General features: G+C 42.6%; 1 protein-coding gene across 2 annotated transcripts in view; it reads left to right on the forward strand.

Annotated features, from left to right (window-relative positions):
* Positions 1 to 14,512, forward strand: part of dock11 (dedicator of cytokinesis 11) — a 206,160-nt gene that overhangs the window by 175,386 nt on the left and 16,262 nt on the right. For both annotated transcript variants that reach the window (XM_076288467.1, XM_076288468.1), the window contains 2 exons: positions 9,688 to 9,801; positions 11,153 to 11,299. In XM_076288467.1, coding sequence (XP_076144582.1) covers positions 9,688 to 9,801; positions 11,153 to 11,299 — 261 coding nt within the window. The remainder of the gene's footprint in view (positions 1 to 9,687; positions 9,802 to 11,152; positions 11,300 to 14,512) is intronic.

The raw sequence follows: 14,512 nt of genomic DNA on the forward strand, positions 1-14,512 counted from the left end.
GCCTGAAAAAAGTTCAGTCAAATAATTTTTTTTTTACTTTAATCCCTGCATTTATGTTTGGGCCTTTTTTGTGCCTGAAATCGCTGATACAACCTTTAATATTAGGCAGACTTTAAGTTAGTTTGTTGCAAACCACTCCAGTTATAAAATTGTTTATATAGGCTACCTTTAGGAAAAATGACACCATGTCAATTTAATAGGCTTATACAGTAATTATTGTTAAGCACTGCATTAGCATTTTTCTTTCAATGAAGTTCCACTTAAATGTTGTACCTGAGAAATGACTAAACACTTTGGATACTTTTATATATATATACACAGTACAGGGCCTAAATCTCACTGCGGGATTGCGGGTATTGCGCATAATTTGTTCAAGTCCCGCAACTCTAGCCATCATAATGCGAGAAATTCCCGCATACACTTTTACAGCCTGTCTGATGACGTTAATCTAATCATGAAGTGGCGTGAATGCGGTGCTATTGACCGGACGGATCAACTACCGAGTTGAATTGAACATAGCCTCATGCAGATGCAGACACACACACGCGCAAAGAGAGAGAGAGAGAACCACTTTGCGCTTACGCAAATAGGCTACGCAGCCATGGCAAACGTTTACATCTGGAAAGAGCTCCTTGGTAACTATTCTGCTAGCTCAGGTTACGTCAACACTTGATCCCAGAAAGATTGTCTTCGACTTGTTAGTTTTTTGAACATTTATTTTATTTAATAAAGACACCTTCAAGCAACTTAACCAAAACTGAACAAGTGAGGCTCATTAAAAATCCATTCAAAGGGAATTCAAATCCATTCTCTTAAAACCGTGCCAGGGGAATCTTTTTTTTTTTTACTGTTGATATATATATTTTTTTTTTTTTAACTCCACCTGTCATGTGCACAGCAACATGTTATGTTATCTGCAGTTGCTCACGTGGTTTTGAGGAAACTGAAGAAATACAGTGGGCATCGCTTTCAAATGACCACTTAATTCGCGTATTACGCGGCGTGAAGCTGCGTGAAGCTTTAGTACCACTTTCAGCCACTGTGCGTCGCTCTGCCACTGTACATCGCTCTGCCTGCCATCCCTTACATAATTGTTGCCGAGAGTAATCCCAGCCTACGAATTCAATAACAAAATAAATCATGCATATTTAAACATTACCTCGATTTAGGCTACTTGGGTATGGCTTAAGGCTTGACTACACGGTGGTAACGAAAATCGAAATTTGCTGTCTACATTATTGTCAGTGTTGGGGTTAACGCAACTATAGGCCTACGCAAATCAAAACAGTGGTGTGATAATTGAGCCAGTAGAGAAATAACTGTTCAGAATTAATCTGTAGCCTTGGGTAGGCTTCTGCAGAAAACAATGTTGTTGCCGATTTAATACTATCTGGCAACGTTTTTAACAGGCTACGCAATAGAGGCTTAGACAACTATGACCCACGTTTTGGTTTCGTAAATTAATTTGCCCTACTTCTTGACTGCAATGTAGTCAATTGACTGCTTGACATGTCATTTTTATTTTTCTGTACAATAAACAAATACATCTGCTTTATGCCGTAGAATTACATTCGGCTGACTGCAGACGCGCCACTTCCCTCCCCATATTCCAAGATTAAGATAGTATGAAGTGCTTTTTGTATAGGCTACTATCATAAAAAAATAGTTAAAACGAATAGCTATTTGCAATTTGACAAAACACTGGTCCTCATTTTGCGAATGCGAGGACGATATGAGCCTGTTGCATTAGTTAGATGTCCGAGTCACGCATAATGTTTGAAAACCACTGGCTCGTAATCACAATAATTTAACACACGACAGTTGGATAACCTACTTCATCATGTCCCCATGCCTACATTTTTGTGAGTAGCATAGAGATCGTTAAAAACAATAAAGTATGGCTTTCCGTTTGGGACATCGAAAACTTATATTTTTAATAGACTACCGTCGAAGATGCTGACTTGCAAAAGCCTTGGGATAACACATTATCTCCACTATCATCAGTCATGCCCCTTGATCAAAGTGGGGAATGAAATAAAAGTTTGAGAACCACTGGCTTAACAAGTTACCTACAGTCCAGAACACAGAATCTGTTGCAATATTCTGATGATCGGCGATGATATCGGCAAATGTTTGTTTTCCAAAGTAAGAATTTCACTTCACCATGCACCTTCGACAATACCTGGCCTACCTGGTATCATTACAAACATTATTCTGTGTCCTAAAACTGGCATATTTTATGGCATTGTGTCATGTAAGTTGCAAAATCTAGAGAAATGTGTGAGGTGGTCAGCGGGGGACAATTGAGACACACATTGGATTGTGTTATTACTTGAACATTCCACACTATCCACAGCTGTGGTAGGCCTATCAGGGGCAGGAGGATTACTGTCAGCGCAGGCTTTATATAAAATTCTTCAACAGAAGGCCTCGAATGTTGTCTTGTTTGTGGAGCGCTTTGCTTCGCTTCTGTAATTTCGGCTTCATTGAAAATGAGGGCTTCCCTCAATGACCCTCCGAAAATAAATAAAGGTTGAATGAATGAATGAATGCAGGCTTGCCCAAAATAAAGGCATGTGGTTTGCGCAGCCTACAGTAAATAACAGACCCGCCAGAATGTGCGTTATGTGCTTTTTTACGAGCGATGAGATGTTTTTGGTACCCTACGCACACTGCCTGTTCTTAAATAACAATGATCATCAGTAATATTCGACCATTAATTTGGGTGAATGGGCAAGCGTGACCACCTTGATTGGCTGATGATTGTAACGCGGGCATGATTCCAAACACTTCCCTTACGATGATGAGTGACAGGTCTCAGAATGCGTGCGCTACACAAGGACGGAAGATGAATAACTGGGGCCGTAGGCTATTCACAAAGGCTTTTATCTTACTACTAGGAGTAGGCTACTCCTAAATCGCACTTAAAGATTTTAGATTGGAGTTTTCTCTTAAAAGTTATTCACAAAGCCTTTCAGACAACTCCTAAACTAGGAGTGAGTCTTCGTGGCTATGGATGACGTCATTACTCATGCACGAGCTTAACAGGGTGACCACCTTGATTGGCTGACGATTGTAACGTGGGAATTCCAAACACCTCTCTTCCGATGATGACTGACAGGTGACAGGTCGGAGAATGCGTGCACTACACAAGTAGTGCGAAGGACGGTAGATGATTAATAACTGAATAAAAAGGCCTAGCCTAAATGAATAAAGAGTAAAGCAAAACAAATAGCTTAGTAGCCTAATGAAATATAGGCCTATGGATTGATGCAGTAGCCTACCTTTGCAACATTATTAAATTAATCTGTCACCATATCCCTAGGCTACGTTTGCAAAGAGGAGAACATTTTAATTTGATTCACAATGAAACGTTACATTTCATTTACATGTTAACAATGAGTAGTCTTGGTTGTTGTTGGTGGCGTTATTGCATCCCTTTTATGAATGCAAAATTGTTCCCTCGCGATTGGAAGCTCCTGTTGCGCATAGGCTACGCATTTCAAAACGTCGCAACGTAAAATGCCACAAAAAAGCTGTTTATGAATAGGTCTTAGTGAGTTAGGAGTCCTCTCGACTTAAGCTGTCCCAGACTTAGGTGCTACTTTTAGGTCTAAAATGCTTCGTGAATTACTTTTTGTGAAAAAATGAGGAGTCCTAAAGTTAGGAGTGACACGCCCATTATTTTTAGGAGTTGCTCCTAAATTCGCCAGTTAGGAGCTACTTTTAGCCTTACAATTCTTTGTGAATACGGCCCCTGAATAAAAAGGCCTAGCCTAAATGAATCAAAACAAATAGCCTAGTAGCCTAATGAAACATACAGATTGATGTAGTATCTTTGTAACATTATTCGATTATTCTGTTACTATGCCTATATGTTTGCAAAAGAGAACATTTTAATTTGATTCACAATGTTACATTTAATTTACATGTTGACAATGATTAGCCTAGTTTTGGTTGTTGTTGGCGGCGTTATTGCATGTTAGTTATGCCTACAATGCAAAATTGCTTCCTCGCGATTGGAAGCTCCTGTAGCTGCATAGGATTTCAAAACCGCAGTTTTGTGAGTAAGGAGTCCTCTTGACTTCTTTTAAGATGTCAGAGGTGGGAAGGTGTGATTTTTTGGGGGCAGGGCCGGATTAACTGGGCACAATTGTCTGATGGCCCCCCTTCCCCCCAGCCAACGTGAATCGGGTGGTTAGTTAATAGGCCTATCGAAGATTTTTCCTGCCATCTAAGGCACGAGCGCATCTGTGAGGCCAAGCCTCACCAAGTAGCTCATTTGTTTACAACTAACATTCCATTTAATTAAACTGCTTTATAGGCTATGCCGAAATAGTTTTCAACATTTTGAATATTAGTATCGGGTGAATTGAAATGTTCTCAAAGTAGCCTTATGGCTGAAAGCTGCTTGGGATCCCCCCGTCAAGCAATATAACCATACAAACGCGCTTCCTGAACTCATTGTTTCAAAAGGAGTAATTTTGGCTTTGTCAGAACTGAAGAGCTGTGGACGGCACTATGCCCAAAGAAAATAAATTAACGCAACGCAACACAACACAGACCCCGCTTCTCTCGCGTCAGTCACTGACATGAACGAAACACAGAACCCGCTTCTCTCACGGCAGTCATTGACAGTAACCTAGAATAAATGCATGGGGAAAAACACTTCCCCATGACAAAGACATCGTAAAACATTGAAAGTTAATATTTTGTCACTAGCAATCTGTCCTTTGTCAAATGTATTATGTTCCAAGTAGCCTATGCATAATTCTGCTTCATAAAGTTGAACAAATACATTTGCTTATTTCACAGAAAAATATAAATAGCCAGTCACAGTGCAGAGTTGGTAAGTTATGGTGGGCCAACTTGCAGTGAACATACAAACAGGGGAAATTATTTCTCTTGCAGCTGAGTAGCCTCAGGTGCGCACGTAGACATAAGGCCGAACATGCAAGCGCCATTGCGCCGTTAAACTTAAATAGGTTAACATCACTCTAAGTTCGCCTTCAAGCAAGGAAAACGATGATTTGAAGACATCTGTTTCGTTGGAAGGGCAAGGGGTAGCAACAGGGCAACACAGAGACAGGCCCGATGGCAGGGCTGTTATGAGAGTATTAAAATATGGGATATTCTACGGGAAAACATTAAAACGGCAAGACAGCGGGGAAAGTTAAAATACGTGATAAACACGGAAAAAGTTGGCATGCATTGTTTCGGTCCCCGTGCACGGGGATTATTTGTCATACTATTAATCACATATGATTATTTGTGAAATTGTGCAAACAGGCGCAACACATTTGAAAAGGAAGGACTGGTAGCATGCAAGCTCACGGGAAAGATTGATTTAAGAACGTTATCACAAAGTGTGTGGCTGTGGCGCGGGCGGAAGACAATTGGCAGGGGAGGGTCATGTCTTTTTTAACAATTCTGTCGGAGGGTCATTGAACAATTTCTAGCAGGCAAGAGAGGGTCATGCAACTTCCAACTGAAGCACTCACAATTCCTCCGGTGGCCCCTTCAATAAATAACGAACAGTCCCTAGATTGCTGCTGGGCTATATGTCTTGGTTCTGTTAACAACTGATTGTCAAACGCATGGCCTATCTCGCGGTTGCATCCATTACAAACAAACATGCAATGTGAACGTCTGGGATTGGGGAGAGCACTAAATGCTCTACTGAATAAGCACAAAGTCAAACCTTTAAATGAAAAGCACTCTTTAATAATCCAAAAAAATAAACCGCTAATGAAGTAAACTTGTGACCATCAAAATCGTTTATCGCTTGTAACTCCGTGATACCAGGACGTAACAGGAAGGCATTTGGCTGAACAACGGAGGTTAATAGCTATGCTCCATGTTTCATTCGTCCCCGTTTCAATCGTCCCGGTTGTACCTACTCAAAACGCAGATAGAACCTTATTATTCTAAGGTAGCGAAATAGCGTTCAGCATGATTCATGCCCAATTAATTACCCCTGTGAAAGTGTTCGCCTTTGTAGTTTGGTTTCGTGATAGCCTATGATAAACGGCTTATGGCCAAATATGTGAAAACGTTAAAATACAGTAGGCCTACGTGATAAACCCGGAAAAAGTTGACAGTGATTTTTTCATAATCACTTTGGAGGGTCATAGAAAAATGTATTGCTGGCGAGGGAGGGTCACGTCTTTTTGGACTAATGCTCCCAAAACTCCTCCGGTAGCCCCTTAAATAAATAACGAACAGTCCCTAATGAAGTAAACTTGTGACCATCAAAAATCGTTTATCGCCTGTAACTCCGTGATAACAGGACGTAGCAGGAAGGTATTTGGCTGAGCAACGGAGGTTAATACTCTATATTTTGTCCAAATGATGTCTGTCTATCATCGTTGCACTAGGAGAAAACCAGAATGTTTAATTTGTCCTGCGTCTCTACGGCTGCAAACGGGATTCACTCGCAGTTAACCAAATATTTCTTTATTAGGGCAGGGCAGGCATATTTCTGGCTATTACATTATTTCTAAACAAGTCTGCTAAAGTCTGTAGTGAAGTCTGTGTAGGGTTTTCCAGGCTCCATTTCTTTTTACGAGACACCCTTCTCACTTGAGTCATCGTTGTTTGGGTTGTTGCAGCGTCTCACTGGAAAAATACAAATTAAAGTCGCGTGATCCCACGCGCGGACCGCGAGTGAAGCTGGCCAAGTCGAAGCACTGCCCACTGTAGGTGGTGCGGTGCGTGAGATAAGAATGTGTCTGTGTACATTCCGTGCATACTCCGCTGTGCATCCCAGAAAGATTGTCTTCGACTTGTTAGTTTTTTGAACATTTATTTTATCTAATGACACAGAAAACGTAATTAATTGCATCCACATATCCTTATGCACTATGCACAACTTTTATTCACTAGCGACTAGCCTAAAACCGTCAGGCTGAAGGGAGGCTAATTACTCTCACGTATTTCTTAAAGTGACAGGCACTCAATTACACCTACTCATCACCAATGTGCACTCAATTAGACCTGCACACCACATTAAAGATATGCCTAAGTGTTATAGTTTAAACATCAATATGAAGCATTCAAATTACTAAATATGTTTAGCTACTAGTAATTACTAGTAAAATACTATACATTATTAACTAAATACACTCTATATAAATTTAAAAATATATGAAATAGAAACATATCACATAAGCCATCATTTTCAGTCTGTGTTTGTGTGTGTGGAGAGAGTCAAGCAGAACCTAGGATGGCCACTGTTGTGAATGATCCCACTACAGTATATTCAATATTACAATATACATTTTTTTAAAGTATCGAAGAAGTATCGAAATCGCAAATCACAATTCTTGACTTGGTATCAGAATCCCCCCCCCCCCCCCCAATTGAGTAACCTAAGGGGGGAATTACCCTCCATTTTGAAAAATGAATTTTAAGCCCTGCAGTATAATATCATTATCAGACATAACCAGTGAACCAGTCATAACCTCTCTAAACCTTACTGAAGTTCAACCAAAGATCCTTCGAGTTCAACTAAACTGACTGGTAAAACACCATGATTAAAATGATCCACAAGGCCAACCATTATAAAGGGTATTGAATAAATATCAACCTTTTTAGACATATCGATGCATTTGCTGTCATCTCTTTGAACTCCCTATGGCTAACGCAGGCTCGTGGTCATTTTCGGCAGGTCGCGTGGTTGCGAATTGCTCACAGTGCTGAAATGTGCACTCAAAAAACAAAATATTTGCTCAGTGCTGAAAAAAATTAGAGGGAACATTGGTGCATGGGGGTGTGTGTGTGTGTGTGTGTGTGTGTGTGCGCAGAGGTGTGAGAAAAAAAAAATGTTGCGTGTGATTGGGTGTGTGTGTGTGTGTGTTTACGTTTATGTGTGTATGCTTTAGTATATCAGTACTCACAGTTAATGTGTGTGTGTGTGTGTGTGTGTGTGTACATATTTATGTTTCCTTGTGTACACACAGCCACAGGCACAATGCAGACTAAACGCAGCCTTTAGCAAACAGCTGCAGGCTCCGTAGCACTATCAGGCCCAAAGAGCCCAAATATACTCAATAAAACATGCCGCTCCCCAGCCTCCTGTCTGAATAAAGGCCCAAAGTCCCCAAATATCAGGGATGCAAACAGTGGCCTTTTCGCCGCCTCCCGCTGTTTTCACGTCAGTTTGGGTGACTTGTGTGAATCGTGCAGATCTGAAGAGGTTATTTTGAATGATTGAATGCTGATGGGACTTCACTGTCCTATCTGAATAAAGGCAAAAAGACACTAATTATACCCCAACATCTCTGTTGACTGGATAAGACCCCCCCCCCCCCACACACACACACATACTCACTCAGTAACTCATGAAGAGAGTCCTTCTGTGCACACAGGCCCTACACTTCAGATGAGACAGACAAACATAGACACACAGAAACACACACACACAAACACTTTCGGGGCACACAGACGCTATGCTTCAGGTAAAACAAACAGAAATAAACACAGCAGACACAAACACACATAGAGACACACATAGACACACACACACACACATATGCAAACCACAAAAAAACAAAACACGCGCGCGCGCGCGCACACACACACACACACACATGCAAGACATATGCAAATCACTTAGCCTTAGTGTCTGTACAGTATGATTCAGATACATACAGTACACACAAACAGACACACTTAAAACACACACACACACACACACACTCAAAACAAACACGCACACAGACGCACTCAAAGCTAAATGTAAAAAACGAATATGCTTTTAAGGCAGACACACTCGTACCAACACACACCACAACACATACCACAAAATAGCACAATAATGGAGACACACTCATACCAACACACACCACAGAATAGCACAATAATGGAGACACACTCGTACCAACACACACCACAAAATAGCACAATAATGGACACAAGCAAAAGGAATGCACACAACACACACATCTACACACACATCGCAAAATAGAGCAGAAATATCTGAATTGTAGAAATAAATGTTAATGTTCAAATCTGCGAACAATCAGGGGTAGATGTATCAACGCTTTTGCGACCACTTGAGGCGTATTTTCTTCGCAACGTGTACATGAAAACATGGCGAGGTACTAAAAGGCTGCACAGGAGCTGCGAACGGTAACTTGTGCTTTTCCATATCAGGAGGGTCAGGGGAAAGCAGGAGTGTTAAAAGATGGAGATGGGGGGAGAAGCATAACATGCGTCTAATTAGGTATTCCCCTGTAACATGCGTCTAATTAGGTATTCCCCTGTAACATGCGTCTAATTAGGTATTCCCCCTGTAACATGCGTCTAATTAGGTATTCCCCCTGTAACATGTGTCTAATTAGGTATTCCCCTGTAACATGCGTCTAATTAGGTATTCCCCTGTAACATGCGTCTAATTAGGTATTCCCCTGTAACATGCGTCTAATTAGGTATTCCCCTGTATGTACGAAGACTGCCCATGAAAGCGCACGTCTATTTTTGCGTCTTCTAAAAGCAGGTGCTAATCCCAGTTGTGCTTTAAAGCGTCAGTAAGAGCAGCGTTCAAAGACAACAGAATCTCTATGTGTGTGTGTGTGTGTGTGTGTGTGTGTGTGTGTGTTGTAGAAACTGCAGTGGCTGTATGAAACTCTACAGAGAGCCTACTCAAAAGTCCTTTGTGTGTGTATATGTGTGTGTGTGTTGTAGAAACTGCGGCGGCTCTATGACACTCTACAGAGAGCCTACTCAAAGGTGCTGGAGGTGATGCATTCAGGCCGACGCCTGCTGGGAACTTACTTCAGAGTGGCCTTCTACGGACAGGTGAGACACACACACATGCACACACACACACACACACACCGAGTTTCCGCTAGAAAAAAATGGTGCCGGTCAAAGTGACCGGCAGAGGTTTCGTTTTCTGGACATTTTGATGATATGCCGGTCAAATGTTTCCTATTCTGGGAAATTCAGATTTCAGATTGCATTAGGGGACGGGATTATTAGCCAATTTCAATCGGACAATTTGACCGGAGAGATTTAATTTTGTCGGACATTTCATTTTTTTTTTGGCCAATGTCCGGTAATTACCGGACAACGGAAACCCTGACACACACACATATGCACACACACACATACACACACACACGCATATGCACACACACACACACACATACACACACACACGCATATGCACACACACACGCATATGCACACACACACACACACACACAAACACACACACACACAGGTGGTGTGATTGGAGCCTTTAAAGGAGGTGGCCTGGGGACATAGTGTGGCGTAATGAATGGACGCTCTCTTTGATCACGAGGCAGATAACGTTAGTTAGCCTCTGGACACACACCCTAAAAAGCCAAAACAATGGAAGACACACACTCACACACACACACACAGCGACACACACTCACACACACACACACACACACACAGCGACACACACACACACACACACACAGCGACACACACACACACAGCGACACACACTCACACACACACACACACACACACACAGCGACACACACTCACACACAAGACTGCTCACACACACACACAGCGACACACACTCACACACAAGACTGCTCACACACACACACAAACACACACACGCACACACACACACACAGCGACACAGCGACACACACACACACACACACACACACAGCGACACACACAAACACTCACACACACACACACACTTTCTCACACACACACACACACACACACGCACACACACACACACACACACACACACACTCACACTCTCACACCCACACATACACTTTCTCAAACACACACACACACACACACACACACTCACACACACACTTTCTCACACACTCACACACACACACACTCACTCTGATTGACAGCTGTATATGCAGGCAGTATTATTTTTTCATGTTTATTCTTCTCTCTCTCTTTGGAAGTCTGACTGTATCTCCATATCAGCATGCACACACACACACATGCACACACACACATGCACACACACACATGCACACACACATGCACACACACATGCACACACACACAGAGAGACAAACTATCAGTGTTTGCTGTTATTCTTCCAAGTTGACTTTTTTCCCTCAAGCATTTGTGTGTGTGTGTGTGTGTGTGTGTGTGTGTGTGTGTGTGTGTGTGTGTGGTTCCCCAGGCCTTCTTTGAGGAGGAGGATGGGAGGGAGTACATCTACAAGGAGCCCAAACTAACAGGCCTCTCAGAGATCTCTCAGCGCCTGCTCAACCTCTATGGAGATAAGTTTGGTGCAGAGAACGTCAAGATCATCCAGGACTCCAACAAGGTGCCAAAACACACACACACACATATACACACACACACATACATAAGCTCACTCACAAACTCAGAGGCAACACGAAACAGAACACAAGCTCTCTCTCACTCACTCACTCACTCACTCACTCACTCACTCACGAATTTCCCCTGGGGATCAATAAAGTATCTATCTATCTATCTCTCTATCTCTGTCCCACACTCGGGTGTACGTCACACACACACACACGTACGCCACACACACACACATAAGCTCACTCACTGTCACAAACACAGAGGCAACACCACGATGAAGCTTAATGACTAACTTAGTGGAATGTGATTATTACTTTATTACGAGGTCCACACGTACACCACACACGTACGCCACACACACACACACACACACACACACACACGTACACCACACACACACACACACACACACACACACACACACACACACACGTACACCACACACACACACACACACACACACACACACACGTACGCACGCCACACATACACACACGCCACACATACACACACACACACACACGCGCGCGCGCGGGCGGGCGTACGCCACACACACACACATACACCACACACACATACAGCACATACAGCACATACAGCGCACACACACACACACACACACACACACACACACACACACACGTACGCCACACACATACAGTACACACACACACACACGTACGCCATACACGCACGCCACACACACACATACACCACACACACATACAGCACACACACACACACACACACACGTACGCCACACACACGTATGCCACACACACACACACACACACACGTACGCCACACACACACATACAGTACACACACACACACACGTACGCCATACACGCACGCCACACACACACATACACCACACACACATACAGCACACACACACACACACACACACGTACGCCACACACACACACGTATGCCACACACACACACACACACACACACACACATACAGCACACACACACACACATGTACGCCACACACACACACACACGTATTCAACCAAGGGCGTCAGTTTGTTTTTAGAAGTGGTGGGGGCAATAACCACGGAGTTTGTTTAACATCCGCACCCACCCGACCCGTCATGAGAGTGAATCTGCACCCACTCGACCCTCAATATGCACTGATTAACTACCCAAACCTGACCCGACCCGACAAAAAAAAAAACAATGAGACGTCTTTTTGCTGCAACGTGTGTCTGAAAACGAGGTGAAAATTTGCAGGCCTGCTTATCTGTTCACATGATGCGGCATTTTGGGGAGGCAGGATCAGCTAGCAAATTAAAATGTGACGTGCAACAGGGGGCATGTAGAGTGATAGTCGTAGGCCTTATTATGCGTGGGCCTTCAGATGCAGCAGGTGTGTGATTTCCAAAACCATGGCGGGAGAACCGACTGCACTTTGGTTAGCTTGCATTTGCTTTGCTGTTGCTTAGAATGTTAGATTATTGCGATAGATGTCTTCAGACTATAAAAAGTAATTTGGAAGGGAAATTGAAGAGAAGAGTTGCCCCCTGTGTTGGCCGTGATTCCCCTTTGAAAAGTTCACAGGCTACTGTGGCCTTGGTCAGTGGCGCCGCCAGCCGTAATCCTGTAGCCCAGGGATTCCCAAACTGTGGTACGCGTACCCCCGGTGGTACGCGAGCTGCTTCTAGGGGGTACACGAGATGAAAAGGGCTATGGGGGACAGGTGTAAAATTAACATTTTAAATCTTTTGTGATTAATTCATGAATAAATACACAATTTCGAATCAGGTCATAATGATATGGAAACATGAAATTAAAGGATATCATTTATAAACTCTATGTGTTCATCAAAAAAAGGGCAGCTTATTAAACATGACGCCTGGAATAGCTAATAGAATGCGTTACTTTTGAATGCGTTGGAGGTTTTTGAAAACAACAAAAACAGAAAGGAGGGAAGGAGCAAAGCTAGGAGTTATTTCAGATGGGCAAGAAAGGTAACATTAAGCTAGGCTTTACATTTAACAAACTAAAGGTAGCCTAAGTTTAGCCTTTCTAGGCTGTATATACATCCTTGTCAGGCGTTGTTGTAGGCCTATTATAAGATATTGTATGTGGATGTAACTTTTTAACTGACCAAAAGCACACACCTAAAACCGGGAAACGGTGGTACGCGGGGGGAAAAGTTTGGGAACCGCTGCTGTAGCCTATGTGCGTACAATTAATTCATGAAATCATTCAATACAACAATAAAAATAGCTTGTGTACTGTCTTAATTGAAACATGCTTCACACACAAATGATAGCCTAGGGCAAAGAGAATGGACATCTCAACATAAGGGTACATTAGAAGATGATTGGTGTAAACTTTGTCACACGACGTGATAAGCAGTTCTGGCGCTTAAAAACGCAACGTTCCATTCAGTCATAATTAAATCATTCAAGCGTAGGCCTAGTGCTCGTCATGAAAAGAAAACAGCAGCTTAATATTTTTCAGGTGTTTAACAGTAGGCCTAGGCACACTGTATCAGTTATGCCGTAGGCAGTGAGATTATTAGGCATTGCATCCTGTCACTCTGTTTGAAACATCGCAGTTCGGGTTGATAAGATTCAGTTAATGCGAGTATGGGTCGTCTCAAAGTTTGGGACAACCAAACAGCAGAGTAGGCAAAGCAAATCCTACTTGTTAGGTTACCAATAGCTGTCTTTTCTCTAGGCCTGGGCATATCGGAAATCGTGACATAAGCTCATTGATTTCTTTTTTCTTTTCTTTTTTGTTCGCGTGTTGGGTAGTGAAGCGATAATGCATTTAAAGCAATGTACTGTACATCAGAGCCGATATGGCCAGCCCTGATCTGCTGCTCTGTAAGGTAGCCTATTTCTGTCCCACCCAAATTTGCTGAACTACTTGCGAAATAGCCTATTCATCACAGACCTCACATGTATCACACGAAAGAGCTTTTTCTCAGCTTTTAAATGATGTTGGTGGTGAGTTGTTGTGGTAACTTTAATTTAATCATATTTTCTGCGCCCGTCTCCCTACCCATTCATCTTGGCTTCGCAAACTTTCCGTCAACACATGACAAACCATATAACAGAATAAACAGCAGACCTTACTGAACACAAAGGTGTAGCCTAATTAAAGTTTAAAGTTTTAATTAAAGTTTAAAGCACTCCCCTGTACAGTTAGCCATTCCAGAGTAATCCGGTTTTAAATTTGCAGCAATGTC

Source organism: Alosa pseudoharengus, unplaced genomic scaffold, assembly GCF_046254945.1.
Source record: "Alosa pseudoharengus isolate Yale_2024_CS ecotype anadromous, Long Island Sound unplaced genomic scaffold, YU_APseudo_1.1 YU_APseudo_1.1_scf_17, whole genome shotgun sequence".
Lineage (NCBI taxonomy): Eukaryota > Metazoa > Chordata > Actinopteri > Clupeiformes > Clupeidae > Alosa > Alosa pseudoharengus.